A 16,036-nucleotide genomic window follows, 5' to 3' on the forward strand; every position below is an offset into this window, starting at 1 on the left:
CAATTTATTTGAGTTTGTTTAGAAATAAATATTTACTCTTTTCTAAAATGTAAGTCAATGTTTCTTCTTCATCCACAGCAAAGTGTAATTCTGTCCTGTATCATGATGAAGCTCTGTCAGCAAACTGGACAAATAATCCAAACAGAATGCAACAAGAATTGTTTAATATCTATCAGGGTAAGACCAAATAATACAAAAGTAATACACAAAAATGTATTCCTCGTTGACCTCAGTCATGGAGACACAGCCTCCTTTCATTCACCTTCTCAGAGCATGTTTCTACTGGATGTGTTTATCCATGGCTAATATTTACCTCACCTCAAGTAATTATATATTTATATCTAGTTATGATATAGTACATGATCATACATATCAAACAATATACAGTACGTGTGGGAACAATCGGTGTGGTAATGGAAAATGGCTTTCAGAAGCTTTGATACAGCGACATGAAATGCAGTGTCTTTGCTACATAACTATACAGCTGTAATTTCAATCATCACGTTAACTGTGCTATATGTACAGAATAATGGGCTGATCCAAAGTTCACCATGAAAGCGCAGTACACACAGAGGGTCTTTGTACCTCCATTACACTTAGTTTATAATGATCAGCTAAACTTTGTGCATTCACTAACAGATGAACGTGTGGATGGTACGGTTTATAGGGTTACACTCAACGTCACTGTGTGTGCATCTGCTGGTGAAATGTTTAATTATACTAGTGGTGTCCATAAATACCCAATTTTACTTTAAGTTGTGGGTCTTTTTGATTGACAAGGACCCACTTACTCTTAATAAATGTACTTTTTAATATATTTATCTTAATATTGCTGCGATGTGATTTACTGTGGATTCAGTTTGCATTGATGTCAACATGTAACCAAGTGCAAACATTACTTTACACTTTCAAAAATTGCAATAATAGAACAAAACAAATAAAAATCTGTTACCCACAGCCATGGAAAGACACGACGACGTCAAACTCACTCACACATCATACGCACGAAAAAAAATCTGCCGACACAACAAAAACAACTTAAAAAGTAAAAACAACAGTCTATATCAAATACCACATCATCACAATCAGACAAGACGCTTCACAGGTTTGAAATAACGAGCATTCATATACAAATCTTCACATTTGTTTCAAGTCTAACACTGTTCGACTGTAATCGTCACCCAATGAGAGTTCAAGACATTTTCTGACACCATCTCCAGCCTCACGAGGGCTACACACAAAAAAATCCCCCTCAAAATTTCACTGAATAAAAGGAAATAATGGGCTTGATCTTATATTCTGTTTTCTTGTATATTAATATCATATTACAGCTACTCATAGAATAACACCAACAGCCACAAAATGACACACTAAGGCCTGAAATCCAGAGCTTCAGAAACAAGTAGTCATTTAAGCATTTACATGTAGGGTACGTGGGAGAATTTGCCAAAGGGGGGAGAACATCCATCACTTCATACGATGCTATGACCACCTACAACAATGATTATTAATAGTTACTGTACATTAAACCTGCATGTGTTTTGGTTTTCTTTCACTTTAACATGTACAACATTAATCTGGAATGTTTCACCCGATGAGTTGCAATCCTAAATACTGCATGTGCTTCACTTTGAACTTTTTATGATAGAGTATTTCATTGAAATCAACCTGCTGAATGCAATAACCGGTGTGCAATGACAGAACCAAGTAAGACCCTGAATGCTTGAGTGCAGGTGAGGAAACAAGAGCCTGATGTGATGTCACTGTGTGGGCTTCATAGGCAGAATTAAGAAACGGAGATTCATCACCTGTCCCAAAGACGTAAAAATGACAACAGAAATGGACACGTGGCAACTTCTCATGGAAAAACAAAAACAAAAAATGTTTTAAAATACATTACATCTCGCTAGAAGTAAGCCTGTCCTCATCTGCTTTCTGCATGTTAAAAAAATGTTATGAATAAATCAAAATTCTGCATGGAGAAACAGATATGAACATAAGGTCAACTTGAACGAAATCTTCAGCTTCTCTTCGAGAAACAAATTTTGAAATTATCAAAATGCTAATTGGGCAAGAACTCAATCTTCGTGCTCTAAATTTCAGTTCATTGACATAACTGCAATAATTGAGTGTTTGGAACGATGGAGTTTCTACAACCCATTATAAAACATGAAATGTCATTTAAAGATGTTTTACAGGAGGCAGAGACGAGCCACACATAATCCAACCTGAACAAACTGAAGAGGCTCAGGGTTCTGGTTTTAGAAATATTGTTCTCCTTATTAAAGCAACACACACTGACCGGCTAAAACAGAGCAGTATAAGAGATTATAAAACAAGCAACAGCTTCATTACTACTGGCTGTTGATTCAAATGTGAACTGACTCGATTATTAACTCCCATGTCACACCTGTGATTCAAATAAAAGCACACTTGGACCAAAAATCATGACATTGTTCTGTTTGAATTGTACCGTGTTATAATGAAGGGCACCTAATTCTGAGTTGTGTTCTTAATTGATCCCTTTTTAACTCTCCCACACGGCAGCCTGGCCCCCTCCTCTGTCCTACATCGGGTCGTCATAGTTGTAGGTGGGAGCTGCTGAGTACTGGTTCTGCTGCATGGCTCCTTGTGCAGCTCCCATCGCCGCCTGTTGAGCGGCCTGCTGAACGTGAGGGTTCTTCCAGGCTCCAGTGGCCCACTCCTCCTGAGCCTTACCCAGGCTGCCGCCGCTGCCACGGTAGAAGTTATGCACCTGCAGAAATGTGAGTCAAGGTTATTTTCATAATAAAGGTCAAACTGAATTTATAGCCATAACTTTAAAAAATCTATCAATGTACAGAAGCTGTAAAGGTTGATGCTTAGAATTATGTTATTAATGCTATGAGCGGATTACAAAGTCACGTCCAGCTCATTGTCCTAATATGGTGATATTTATACCCTCAGATAATATACAACTACTCCGGTGAACCCAAATATCATTTTCAAGTTCATTTAATCACAAGTGGGATAAAAATAATCCATCACTTTCAGGTGCTTGATCAAGCAGATTACAGCATGGTGATAACCTGTCCTTTAGGGTAATAATGGCTAAAATTAAAGAGTTCAGATACTTTGCAGCTAATTGACTTCACTTTAAAACAGTGGTTATACTGAAGTTAGAATATTGTGCATCAACAAATGCATTCATTATAGTTTAAATTGTGCTTGTGAACCGTACTAACTAGTGTATACAAGGCACAAAGTTACTTTATTCAGCGCATAGTGTGAACCCCTTTATCACCTAAGCCTCATACACACCACCTGGGCTTTGTTTTGTTACTTTGACCTTAAAAAGTCAGAGGTCATGCCTGGAAAGCTCATCTTCTCTTCTTTCAGGAACTGTTTGGTTTTTTTTCTCTTGCCCAAATAGTTGAAGAGTTACGGTAGTGAGAACACCTTGGATCAGTTTTTGCCTGGGATTGAAAAGTGTTTGCACGTGGATTCATATACAGTACTGTAATACCCCCCGTAAAGCTTGTCTTATATTTTTTAGCAAGCTGTTTGAATTTTCCCAAATTACTGGGGAGTTATGGTTATTTGAATTCTGCATTCCAATTTGTGTCACCATTGACACCACCCGTAGGAAAAGAGTTAAACTTCAGCACCAGGCTCGACTACATACAGAGGTTTGAAGGAACAAGCTATTATTATAAATATTCATATCCATATGCCAAGAATGCATAAAAATGCATGAAAACGGGCATGCCGGTATCATGCTTCAACAAGAAAGATATCTTTACAGGTAAATAATCTGCAAACAAAATATAAGAATTCAAAAAACAGTTTATCTTTATGAAGTCTTGACAAATTAAAGTGCTTTGTTCTGCATCCACCGAGAAATGTTTTTTTTTCCCCTTGTTTTAGTGAAAAAAGTAGAAGAGAAGATTACCTTTGTTAGTGCGATGAAGGACAGTACGGCCACAGCAGTAAACATCACTGTGGGAATCAGCATGACGACAGCTGAGCCGATGTTGGTGCTGAAGAATGTGATGGTAGCCAGCCAGCCACTGATGGAGAGAGTTAAAAAAAACAGATCAACCTACAGTTTTTGCTTCACATTAATCAGCAGCACAATGACCTTAAATTCAAGGTAGAGGTGCATTGGGGGAGATACTGCATCACTTGAATATGACGTCTGCTCACATCTGTGATTTAGTTCAGTCATCTGTGTTGAAACATGCAGGCTCTCTATATTCAAATCTAAGCAATCCAATGTAAATGTGATATTTGTGATGAGGGACAGAAGGTTCCTATGGAGCAGTAGGTGCTTGTTTTTTTTCTTTTACAAAAACAAATTTCTCACAGCAACTTTTGCAAACTTTAAATCTAAGAAAAAAAGAGGTCTACGTGCCAGACTTTAAATTTTCTTTAGTTTGAAGGTTATCAATCAATCAATCATGGAAAAACAAGTTATCCTAGCAGTCAATATTTGGAGAAGGCAAATCTCAAATCTTAGTGAGAATAGAGTGTGTGAATTTAAAAATCCCTTCTGTTAAGTGCTTAAAATGATGCATTTTGAACAAGGTGGCATGAAACTTTCAAAACTGCATGCGGCTAGGGTTAGGGCTCAGCATCTCAACATCCAACATATGCCTCACGGAAATGCAGCCCCCACCTCCAGTTACACTCTGAAACTCTTACCACACTCCCCAGCCTGGAATGCCAATAGTCTGGATAATACTGATCACCACCTGGGCCATGAAGACGAAGAAGAAAGCCATGAAGTTGAAGGAGCTGTCGGTCCTGCATGCAGAGATTGATCAGTGTCAGAAATGATGTCATTCAGCAGAGCAGCGGGCACTAACATTGAGTAATGCTCAAGCAGCTTACTTAAAGGCCTTATAGATGGGCCTGAACCAGCACACGTAGGAGCAGGGCGTGAAGAGGATGAGCCAGAGAAAGGCCATGCCAAAGTTGGTCGCTCCGCCACCTCCACACATCCACGCCAAGCAGCCGATCAGATTAACAGCCAGCGTTGCACTGTTCACTGTCAGCATTACAGAGAGGGAGAGAGGATGACCAAGACATGAAAGACTGAAGACAAAAAACCTGTTTGGCAAACGTCCCACAGGCTGTATTACTCATAGCTCAGCAGGTCTGAATCACCAGGAATCTCTGCAACTACACAACACAACATTTCCAGTTCTGTTACAGCTGCAGTAATCTGACTGGACTGGAGCTATCATCTATGTAGCACACACAGTTTATAAACTACAGCTACTAAACCTTATGTGGAGACTAAACTACTTTTATACCAGACTTACATTCTTGTTTTCAGACAGCAGAACCTACATGTGATGATGAAAAAATACCACAATGCTTATTCAATACACTTAAACAATCTGTTGCATTCTTGGCATTGTAATTAGCAGTGAATGTTCTCAGTTAATAGATTATTACAAAATATCTCAGAGGACAAATAAGTAAATAAAAATAAATTTTACAAAACCCAATTAACTCTGAGTGACTCTAAGTGATTGAAACAACTTTATGGCATTCGACTTAACCAGGATCACCCAGAATTTGGATCTGTGAAAATTTAAGTCTAAGTAATTTAAGATAAATTCTGACATAATGAATACAAATTTAGAAAAAAAGTTAAATATATAGAACGATTCCTTCTTCAGATAGTGAGACCAGTTAATCTGGTTTCAAGGCTGCACTAGAGTGTTTATGATGTGTGACTTTCATAATATTTTGGGTTAAACAAAGTGGAACTGTAGGAAAGACAGAAGCAGTGCACAGCTTGATCCAAACCTAAAGCTTTAATGTGCAGTGAAAATGTAACGCATAAAAAGTCTGTGCATGAACTTTCACTCACAGATCCATAAGTAGTAGAGTTTCTTGCACATGGCGCGGTGCGGGTCTGGGATCTCGTTGAAGTCTTGATAAAAACATGGCTTGAGGGGGATGAACCGCGGGAGGGGAGGGAAGTTGTTTTCTAGGACACAAAGACACATTTCAAGGCGGCTACCCACACAATAAATTCATAGAGAAATCAAGTCAAGGCAGCTGCATGCAGGATCACAGTCTAGCTGTTGTAAAGTGATGTGGCAATAACAGCCAGCTTTGAGAGCGGAGTAAGTGAGTGCTCACCTGCCATGATGACCACTCAGTATCTTCCTCTACTCACAAAGAGGAACGCAGACTTCAATCTCAGCTTCCTTCAACACCAAACTGCTGAGAGGAAAAAAAAAAGTGCTGTTGTATGAGATGTTGCTTCCCTCTCATACTGATCTCCTTGTAGTCAACAGGCCACCATCCTTCATAGGCCTCCCTTAGGATGCATGCACAACTAGGCTGAAATCAGAGTCTTTAAAGCCTTACATGGTCTGATCAGAGGTAACAGCCCTTCCCTTTCAGTGAACCCACCCTTGTTGGAGCATCATAAATAAAAGCGATTAAGACAAACGTGTTTTTTCACCAAATATCACAGCTGCAAAGGGTGCTGTGGGTGGACATTGTGGCCTTGTCGCCATTCCTAACATGTACTCATAACCTATGGACGCGAAATAGGCGTGTTACAGGCCTACATAGTCTTCATATTTGACTATTAATAAGTACACCATTCTGTTAGCATTCAAGGTTGCATTCACCAATAGCTTTCCCTTTTATTCGATTGTTTATGATCCACATTTCATCGCACATGATGTAGGATGTAGGGTAAGGCTCTGAAGGACATCATTGCTACAAAATCAAGCAACCCCTGCGGTGAAAACCCGCCTGCAAAGGTTTGATGTCGTTCAGTTTGGATCTAAAGATGTCATTAACGTGTGTTATTTCGGTGGATAGCAGAGATGCTGCAGTAGGACACAGTGCATCGTGATCTCAGGCGATGGAGAAGCGTCCTTCAGCCTGTGCGACACGGTGCGTCCGAGCTTCATCTTCTTCATCCGGATTGACGGCGAGCAGGAGCAGGTCAAGCCCGAACTCCTCACATTCATAAACCAGCACAGGGTAGAGATTTCCAGGTTTAATTGAAGCCGGGATCCGATCTATTACAATGCACTCATCTCCCGCCTCCTCTAAGATGTGAGAATGAATGAAAATGCAATGATTTAGACGCCTTACCTCCTGGGTAGTCCGAGAATTTCGCTAGAATCCCTCTGTTCGTTTAAATAGCATCCTCTGGATTAATCAGCATGAAAACACATTGAAGGAAACAGACAGACCAGGCGCTGTTCACACTGTATTACGTTATTCTTCAAATGATGGGTTCGAGGGTAAGAGGCGGTCACGTGACGTAAGGTCTTTTCTTTACGCACATACCCCCTCCTCCCTCTGTTACTTTTACCCGCCCGGGCAGGACCCGGGCCCAGTGAGAAACTGGATTTGTCGCTGGCCTGATTGAACCAATCAGAAAACAGGGATATTTCATCAAGTCCCGCCTCTTCATGATGCTGTCCACAGTGCTGAAAATCAGAAGTGCTTTTACAAATCTGACCTGATTGTGATTTAATCCGTTCCATGTTTTCTTTTTAATAAACAACTTTAGGCGTAATATCAAAAAGTATGATGAAGTTTGGGGTAGCATAATTGTATGCTTTTTCATTTTTTTTGTTCAAAACTAAAGGACCCTGAAATCTCACCTCAAATTGGTTGCTTTTTTCAAATGAATTTAAAATGCACTTGAAACCATTTTATATAATGAAATGACTAAAAACACGAAAATTATACAATAATTTTAGATGATTCCTCACTGAAATATATCGCTTCCCTTGTTCAATTTTACTTATTTATACCTAAATATTTAACTATATCTTTACACTATATCTTCACTTCGGACTGATTCCAATTAAATGAAATATCTAGTGAATAAATGAATAAATAAATAAAAAAAAATTCTAACCTGACAGACATGATATAATAAAATTAACATAAGTTACCATATAAATATCATCTTCCTCGAAACACAAAGATGATAGAGGTTTCTGTGGTATATTCATTTCATTCAACAAATCAATTTTTTTAACACAATAAATACAAAGAATTAAAAAAAGCGATGGCAAGATCAGGAGTCAAGTATCTTTTGCTGATTTCCCTCCCCCTAAGACAGTGATAAATGACAACCCACATTTTTTCCTCATTATTTTATTTCATGTGTTGTTGTTGTTTTTTTGTTCTTTTGTTTGTTTTGTTTTTTGATCCCCATCAAGGTAGCAACTACCACCCATGCAAACCTGTTATCAAAGTTCCCATTGATTACATCATAAAAAATCTAAGGCACAATTTAGAGTTGTAATAGTGATAACACACAACAGACAATACAAAACCAAGAACAGCACAGTCTCCCGACCGAAATACATTAAAATCAATAAAATATTTGATATGACAAAGCCTAAAATTACAAAGCTTCTATGTTATAGTAAACAGTGTGACCAGATCTTAATACTTTATACAAATGCGGCTTCGTTTCAATTATGTATATCTGATTTATAGTCATTTATTAAATAAATTTTGATTTTGCTGCACTTAACCCATGTCTATCAGATTTTAATGCTTGAATTGAAGAAAGTTTTTTCTTCTTCTTCTGGGTATCACTCATCACTTTTCAATGATCAATGCTGCGTTCATGTTCCCTCGAAACTCTGGAATTCATTGACTCTTACGAACACTGGGAAACGAACAATAACACACTTAAACTTTTATAGCTTACTGAAAAATACTTATTTTCCTTTTTTTGTATTTTACCCGCACCACACTGCTGTTTTCTATGTGCAATTTTCGTGTTTATTTTGCGTCCATGTGCGTAACTATTTGCAATTTTGACATTTCCGCGACGCGTGAACGCAGCAGGTCCCATTGCTAACGTTAGCTTTTCGTGCAGTGCTATGAGTTGAGGAAGACTGAAGGTAATTGGAATTTATGCCATAAAATGTGTGTCTTTCCTGTGAAATGCGCCTCTTGGAAGTTTCACTGATGCTTTTAGGATCCCTAATAAGAATGTCAATGCTGACTTTTTTTAACCAGTGAGACAAGTTAGCAGCTCCTCACTTGTAGCTTAGCTCATCGTAGCTAATGTTGCGAGCTTCCTGATTCTCTGCTTTGCTTGTTTAGTGGGCCAACATTACTAGCAAGCTAACTTATTGCAGGATATGAACATCAACTTTAGCTGATTCATGCAAAGCTATCGGGAACATTTACAAGTTGTATTAGTGTTTATTTTGATGCTGAATATAAAAAAGTTAAGTGTTGACTAAAGTGATGTTGTGCCAGACTTTGCATTACCAGGTGAGCCAACCTGGGCTAGTTACGTCCCTTGCGAACAGGTGCACTGAAGCAGGTGTTGTAAATTGTACATCGCATTCAGAAATGAAGAGTGAGAGATGATGAGGAATTGAAAGTTTTTCCTAGAATGTAAACATCTCTCACTCCTTTATTTAATGTGAGTCCGTTTATTTGGATTTATTATGACTGACCTGTTTCTTAGCCCTTATCACTTTCCATGAGCTGTTTGCTTCACCTGGCTGTGCTCACCTGTGTGCTTTCTCATCTCTTGTGTCTACAGTTCTGGGAATGCAGCCCCCGCTCCCACCTGAGGCAGTCAGAGAGCTGGTGTGCTCCTGTCTGCATAGAGACCCAGTAGCAGCTGACCTCCGCTGCAGCCTGTTTGTCGCCGCTGCACAGAACTACAAGAGGGACTCCCTGCTCAGACCCTTCCCTCCCAGATACATAAGTGGAGACAATAAAGATTTTGATGACCTAGTAAGATATACTGTGATGCTGACAAATTATTCAAGTTTAGCACTGATTTATCCACTGATACCAGCACATGTTAAAGGTTGTGAGGGATTTCACTCCTACTTTTGTTGGAATAATGGAACTAAAAATCACATGCATGATGAAGGCACGGCATACATGCACTTGGTGGCAGTGTTGTGCTGACAGAAGTTTCATTGTGTCAGTAAATGGGTTTACAAAAGCTTTTTGTTTAAAAGGGTTTGACACACTGACGTGTCTAGCTCAGCAAAATTATGGCATTGCTAGTATTATCAGGAAAAAAACCTGTTCCACTTAATTCATAGATAAACAGTATGCTATCATTTTAGCGAGAGGATGTGTCTAACATTTCATCTAACAATCAAATTTGCATTTGGATTTCGGTTTGCCCTGTCACTTAAGACATTTGTTGTTGTTATGTAGAATCAGAGTGGATGACTCAGTTTAGAAGACAAAGATCAGAGGATCATATTAAATAGAAATCTGTGACTTCTCTTGTGGTTTTCTTTCTTTAGTTGTCAGATGTGACATCTTTGCCTGGTGTAAGAGAGCTGGTAAGACTGCGACCCAGAGAAGGAGATCATCACCTTGCTCTCACACACTGGATTCTCTCCTCAAAGAGCTTTGCTGTGAAGACTCTGCAGAAAGAAGAGGTACACACCCAAAAGTATATATACACAAACCCCTGAAATGTTTGACTAGCTGCTTTATTGTTTACTGTGTCTTTTTAATCTCCATCAGTATGGAAAACTTTGTAACCTGATAGAAAATGAGGGGATTTCTGCACCTGTGCCGGACTTCCTCTTTGAGCTGGAGTACTGTGATCAGATGAATGCCAGATTTGAGAAGACAAGGGCGGGCAGAGAGGTCTTCTATGCATTCCACGGGAGTCGACTGGAGAACTTTCACTCTATCATTCACAACGGGCTGCACTGTCACCTTAACAAGGTTGGTACAGCTATATCTTTGATAAAATTCACTTTTTATTTTGCATCTTGCCTCTGCTTGACCCACACAGACTGATTTGATACGATGTCTTTCTCTGCCTGTTTTGTGCAGAACTCAGTGTTTGGAGAGGGGACCTACCTCACCAGTGACCTCAGCATGGCTGTCCTCTACAGTCCTCACAGCAGTGGCTGGAGAGAAAGTCTCCTGGGTCCGCTGCTCAGCTGTGTTGCCTTGTGTGAAGTGATTGATCACCCAGATGTTAAGTGCCAGGTGAAGAAAAAAGGTATGATACACTCTTTACACTTACACATCATTCTGCAATAAAGACAATCAAATTACCTCTAAAATCCTCAAATCACTTCTCTTTCAGATTCTGAACTTATTGACCGCCAACGCTCAAGAGCAAAGAACAGCGAAGGAGGAGAAGTACCACAGAAGTACTTTGTTGTAACCAACAATCAGCTTGTGCGAGTCAAGTACCTGCTGGTTTACTCTCAGAGGAGGCACCTGTCCAGGTGAGATTTGGTGTTTTGCAGATATGTTGTGCCTAAAGGATGATGTAAAGGCATTAGAAAGAACAAAAAAGTGCATAAGTTTAAAAAACACATTATAAATGTTTTAAAAAGGATTGTGATTTCATTTTAAAAAACATGAAATAAAAATGTGTGTGAATGAGCAGATTTGGTTTATTGCTGGTAAACAAAAGCTTGTGTTGGTGTTTTTCTTGCAGACATTCCCGCAGCTCCTCCTGGCTGCCCAGACACCATTTTGCCATCATGATGAGCCTCTACCTTCTGCTGCTCATATTCATCGGTGCCTTTAACTCCACCGCCTTCGTATCCTTTTGGAATCGACTCTTCAGGTGACATAACAACAGGAGCGACGGCCTGGATGTTTATAATCCACTGTGCCTTCCTGATCAGAGACTGACTGAAGGCCCGAGCAAAGAGAAACTTTATGCACCTTTAGACTGTTTTCTCTTTACAATCTCTCTACTTTTTATTCTTTGTACAAATAAGTTCTGTCACTTCTAAGATAACTCATCTCTTTAGCAGCTACACTTGGATGTATCAATTTGTTTTAAGACGGGAAACATGATCATTCGGCATCCAAATACTGTATGCAACATATTCACCTGTAATTGTAATGTTTAGTAAAGATACTGGTTTGTGGTTCAGCTCTTGCTGTGTGTTTTTCGTTCTGGTTGAATGAAAGAAAATCAAATGATGGTATTCTATTTTAAAGTGTGTAAGATCTCTATAGCAGCTTGTTAATTTGTTTCTATTGTACTTAACTGTCTGACTGTTGAGCAAGAGCTAATGACAATGTTCAAATTAAAATTAGGGCTGATTCTTTAAACTTCTGTCTATTTGGCTCATTTGCTCAATATTTTCTGCCATTTTTGGATTTCCTCAAATTGCAGCACCAGTTGTTGAATGTCATGAGTTGCTTTCAGATGTTTACTTTTTATTGTATGGAAGGTGACATGTTGTAATAATGGATATCCAGTATAGTTTTTTAGGTTTTAGAAGAAGTTTTTTATTCATCTTGATGTGTGATAGACATAATGGAAAATCACAGAGTGTAAAAATAGCTTTACATGTTTTAAAACTCAAAAAATTCTTAATTTAGGGCCTGGTATAGCGTAGCGGCCCAGGTTGCATGTCTCGTGAGGTTAGCCTTTATCAGTCGGTCTGGGTCAAGCAGCAACCTCCGGTCAAAGAATATGAGACAATGCGGAAGTGCTAAAATCTGCTGTTTCTCGAGTGTTCATTTGAGGCTGGCTCCGGAAGTACCGGAAGTCACATACACTCCAAGCCAAAAAAAGCAGCCTGGTTCAAAAAATGTCTCCTGTCCGAGTTGCAAATTTTACTACCGGCACCCACTGTACGGGGGGGTGAATTTTTTTCTAACTTGGCCGTTCAGAGGATATTAAGATCGTAAGCTCCCCCAAAAAGAGACAGCTGAGGGTCACATGACCGACAGGCGCCCAATGACTGTAGGCAAAGCCCTTGCCACTACCAATATGGCTACTATAGTCGATGTGCTTCTTTTTCCGTTTCAGAAACAGACAGGTGACATCGGCGAGACTACGTCCATGTTTTATACAGTCTATGGTCTGGGTGCATCTCCAACCTGTGCACCTTTCCTGCACATCGCTCTCTGCTCTCACCCTGTTTTCATTCTCTTTCCAGATTAGGGCAGAAAAAAATAAGATCCTTACTTGTCTCAGATCAGTGTCTTTATTTCAACTTCTGTCTGAATCACTCCCTCTTGGCTCCTGTCTCTTTAATATCCACATTTTAGCAGCCTCCTCTACTGCTGCCATGCAAAAAACGACAAACACTTCAACAAGTTTAGCTTGCAATCTGAAACTTAACACACTTTCAATACTGACATCCCATATTTTATTTCAGTGTTTGTTTTTTAGATCACACCATGTCTTCAAAGGTTTTAGTGTTGATGATTTTCTGTCTCGCGTAAGATCTCTATAAAATCATTCATTATTCAGTTATGCTGAAAACAATCCTGCTCTGAGTTCTGCAGCCTGTGTACCAGCTCTCCTACATATCATAATCTCTTCTATTGTTCTCGGGGCTTTGAGTTGTTCAGACTCTAACAAGGGTTTCCTCAGACAGGGGCACATTTATTACTGCTGGCACGCAGACAGTCCTTTGTTATCCGCTGTTTTTATCAGTGGCAAAAAGTGAGACGGCTCTGGGATTGATAAGAGGGGCGGCCTGCTTTGGTGACAGATTGTGTCGCACTAATAGAGAGCTGATAAACTGATGTGTATCTGATGTAAGATGCACAAGAATAGCACAAACAAGACATTTTAGATATTTTTTCTTTCTTCTGAACAAGCTTCACTAAGGACAGATAAACCATGACTTGATGTCGAGATTTAAGATGTAACAAATTTCATATTTATTCATAGTTCTATAGAAGACAATTTAAAAAAATAATATTTTCTTAATTTCAATTTATTTTTAAGTTTTTTTTCCTGTTCATTGGTAACCTTCTTGTAAGCATTTTGTTTCTCTCACATCTGACACGTGCTTGAGATTGATCCAAGAGCTGCACTCCTTTCTTCTCTCTGACTAAACCCTGGATATTATTTACACATCACTACACTGATGCAATTGTCTGATGAGTAAAAAGAAGATGAAAGAAGAGCCAGCCCTTTGTTTTGGTATAAAAAACGATTCCTTCTTGCGAAATCTGAGAGATAAACATCTTCTCAGAAACAGTTCACATTTGAAGGACACAGAACAAACTGTCCATTGTTGGTCCTCACTTTATTCCCTTTCTGTGTAAGCTTCATTATTGCTGCCTCATAAACCGTCTGTTATTCAATAACCATCAACAGCCAGGGGGGCAGCGATGGGAGAGGGGTGCTTCAAGGTGCTTTACAGTCAACTTTCACAAAATGGGACGTGTTGAAAACAGAGGACAGTCACTGCAGAGTGAAATCACAGCTCCATGTACCACATCATCAACTTGTATTTCTCCTCTAAACTTCTAACATTTAATTTCTAATCCTGACATTAAGCTGTTCACATTGTGGGTCAGCGACCTCCACAAGAGGACTTCTAAGACACTCAGAGTTAACAGCTGTTTGCATCTCTGTGAAGCTGAATGATGCTTTGAACATCTGCTTATTGTCATGGAAAGCTGAAATTATTATCATGTTTTGGAGCAATTTGGTCTTAATTTAAGGCAACAAAATCATTCATATTCGATAAAATTTAAAAACTAGTCATTTTTAACCTGAACTGAACTTCCTGGCTGGCATCTAAACAATGAATGTAACCCAGTCAAATGACCAATGTTGGTATTTTCCGAAACCAAGTTGCCTGTGTGGCCAACAACCAACACTTTACACAGATGATGTACGATTATCATGTTAAGTTTCCATTTTTTTCAAGAACTCTTACGGCTGATGTCTTTCAATAAATGTATACATATGAACGTATTTGAAAATGTGCTTCACAAATATCTAGAGTTCAAAAAACCTTAGACGACACAAGACTAGATTAAGAAATGGTACAAGAAAGACAACAATTGGTGCAGAAAAGTGTTCAGAGTGCAGAATAAGGAATATTTTACAGGTCAACCTGTATTAAAAAGAGATGAAGATGAGAAACAATCATGATAAAATCCTGATCCTGCTACAAAAAAAACCCTGACATAAATTCCTCACATCACCCCCTAGTGGAGATCATTTTATTTGGTCAGAAGCTGAGTTTGCTGATGTTTACGCCACACATAACACTGCAGAAAACTGACCACTTATCATTTGGTATCAAGAGATACTTAAGGGATGGCTGAAGTTTGATTTCACAAGTCAGTAATGATGAAGCAAGTATGTGTGACCACACTTAGGGATTGATTTATTTAAAAACAAAATCACTTAAAGAAATAGTTAAAGGTCCCACATTATGCTCCTTTTCTGCAGTTTAATGTGGATCATTAATGTCTTCATGAAATGGTAGTAACATGTTTTGGTCCAAAAAGCCAATAAATCAAGCACAGCAGCATTGTTTCCAGGCTCTCATAGCCCCTCTGTTCAGAACGCTCTGATTTAGTGGGCGTGACCTTCATATGAAAATGAGCCACCGCTGATACCACCCCGCTCTTCCACATCACTGAGAGCGGCACCACGAGCTCCGAGTGCACAATGTTGAGACAACAGCGAAGCACGTTTACGTTACATTACACGCTAAAATAACAAGCTAACCACAGCTAAAGTTAGCATCCTGAAGCTAACACAGAGACGGGGGGGGGACATTGAGGAAAAGCTCTTACATCTGCTCCACAGCACACAGCATTTAAAATACTCACATTTCCAGGGTCTGAGGTTTGTTGGCGGATGGTTGGTAATGCGCCTGGAGTCAGGACCAGTCTATTTGCTTGCCCTCTGTTGTACTGTCCAAAGTTGGAAAAGCAGTCGGCCGTGAAGTGACTAGCACACACATGCACAGTTTTACTGAGTGTAGCTGGCACATTTCCTTGATAAATGAACTCTAGCCACTTACTCTTGTCTTCTTCTGAGATGGGAAGCTTGTGCATGGAACTATTTGGCTGTTTACAGCCAAAAACAGAGCAGTGATGGTTCTTCAACTTTGGCATTCTCCTCCCTGCTACTGGAGCGGTTTCTCTCCACTAGCGGGGAGAGGAGTGGGTAGGGAGGGGGTTCGGGGGTATCTGCTGCAGTGGACCAATCGGGTCAGACTTGCTCCTGATTGGTCAAAAAAGGGAATCGCTGACGTCGGTAAATCCCCAAAATCCAAACAGCGTATTCTAAGTCAGGATTTTACATTCA

At 39.5% G+C, this 16,036-nt stretch overlaps 2 protein-coding genes across 5 annotated transcripts; one reads left to right on the plus strand and one right to left on the minus strand.

The window, feature by feature from the left end:
- Positions 1-727: 727 nt before the first annotated feature.
- On the minus strand, positions 728-7,335 carry scamp5a (secretory carrier membrane protein 5a). Of its 2 annotated transcripts, none has more exons than XM_074678538.1 (7): positions 7,114-7,335; positions 6,139-6,219; positions 5,864-5,983; positions 4,873-5,029; positions 4,684-4,785; positions 3,932-4,049; positions 728-2,755 (listed from the first exon to the last, which is right to left on the minus strand). In XM_074678538.1, the coding sequence occupies exons 2-7, from the start codon at positions 6,143-6,145 to the stop codon at positions 2,567-2,569; spliced, it is 693 nt and encodes a 230-aa protein (XP_074534639.1). In that variant the 5' UTR covers positions 6,146-6,219; positions 7,114-7,335; the 3' UTR covers positions 728-2,566. The 2 variants fall into 2 exon arrangements, with proteins under 2 accessions (XP_074534639.1, XP_074534638.1); XM_074678537.1 differs by having other exon boundaries at positions 6,139-6,222; positions 7,114-7,334.
- A 1,429-nt stretch (positions 7,336-8,764) lies between these two features.
- Positions 8,765-12,049, plus strand: parp16 (poly (ADP-ribose) polymerase family, member 16). Of its 3 annotated transcripts, none has more exons than XM_074677926.1 (7): positions 8,765-8,894; positions 9,551-9,747; positions 10,278-10,415; positions 10,504-10,710; positions 10,822-10,993; positions 11,081-11,225; positions 11,441-12,049. In XM_074677926.1, exons 2-7 carry the CDS (start codon positions 9,559-9,561, stop codon positions 11,574-11,576), a joined length of 987 nt encoding a protein of 328 aa, XP_074534027.1. In that variant the 5' UTR covers positions 8,765-8,894; positions 9,551-9,558; the 3' UTR covers positions 11,577-12,049. The 3 variants fall into 3 exon arrangements, with proteins under 3 accessions (XP_074534027.1, XP_074534028.1, XP_074534029.1); XM_074677927.1 differs by lacking the exon at positions 8,765-8,894 and adding an exon at positions 9,108-9,273; XM_074677928.1 differs by lacking the exon at positions 8,765-8,894 and adding an exon at positions 9,345-9,427.
- The last annotated feature ends 3,987 nt before the right edge of the window (positions 12,050-16,036 follow it).

Source organism: Halichoeres trimaculatus, unplaced genomic scaffold, assembly GCF_033239565.1.
Source record: "Halichoeres trimaculatus isolate MK-OKI-2021-1 unplaced genomic scaffold, fHalTri1.1 fHalTri1_scaffold_10, whole genome shotgun sequence".
Classification (NCBI taxonomy): domain Eukaryota; kingdom Metazoa; phylum Chordata; class Actinopteri; order Labriformes; family Labridae; genus Halichoeres; species Halichoeres trimaculatus.

Coding starts and splice junctions, on each gene's coding strand:
- parp16 (XM_074677926.1), top strand. CDS start 9,559: ATGCAGCCCCCGCTCCCACCTGAGGCAGTCAGAGAGCTGGTGTGCTCC. Junction 9,748..10,277: donor ATAAAGATTTTGATGACCTA/GTAAGATATACT, acceptor TTCTTTCTTTAG/TTGTCAGATGTGACATCTTT. Junction 11,226..11,440: donor CAGAGGAGGCACCTGTCCAG/GTGAGATTTGGT, acceptor TTTTTCTTGCAG/ACATTCCCGCAGCTCCTCCT.
- scamp5a (XM_074678538.1), bottom strand. Junction 4,050..4,683: donor ATTCCAGGCTGGGGAGTGTG/GTAAGAGTTTCA, acceptor TCTCTCCATCAG/TGGCTGGCTGGCTACCATCA. Junction 2,756..3,931: donor CCTTCATCGCACTAACAAAG/GTAATCTTCTCT, acceptor ACATTTCTGCAG/GTGCATAACTTCTACCGTGG.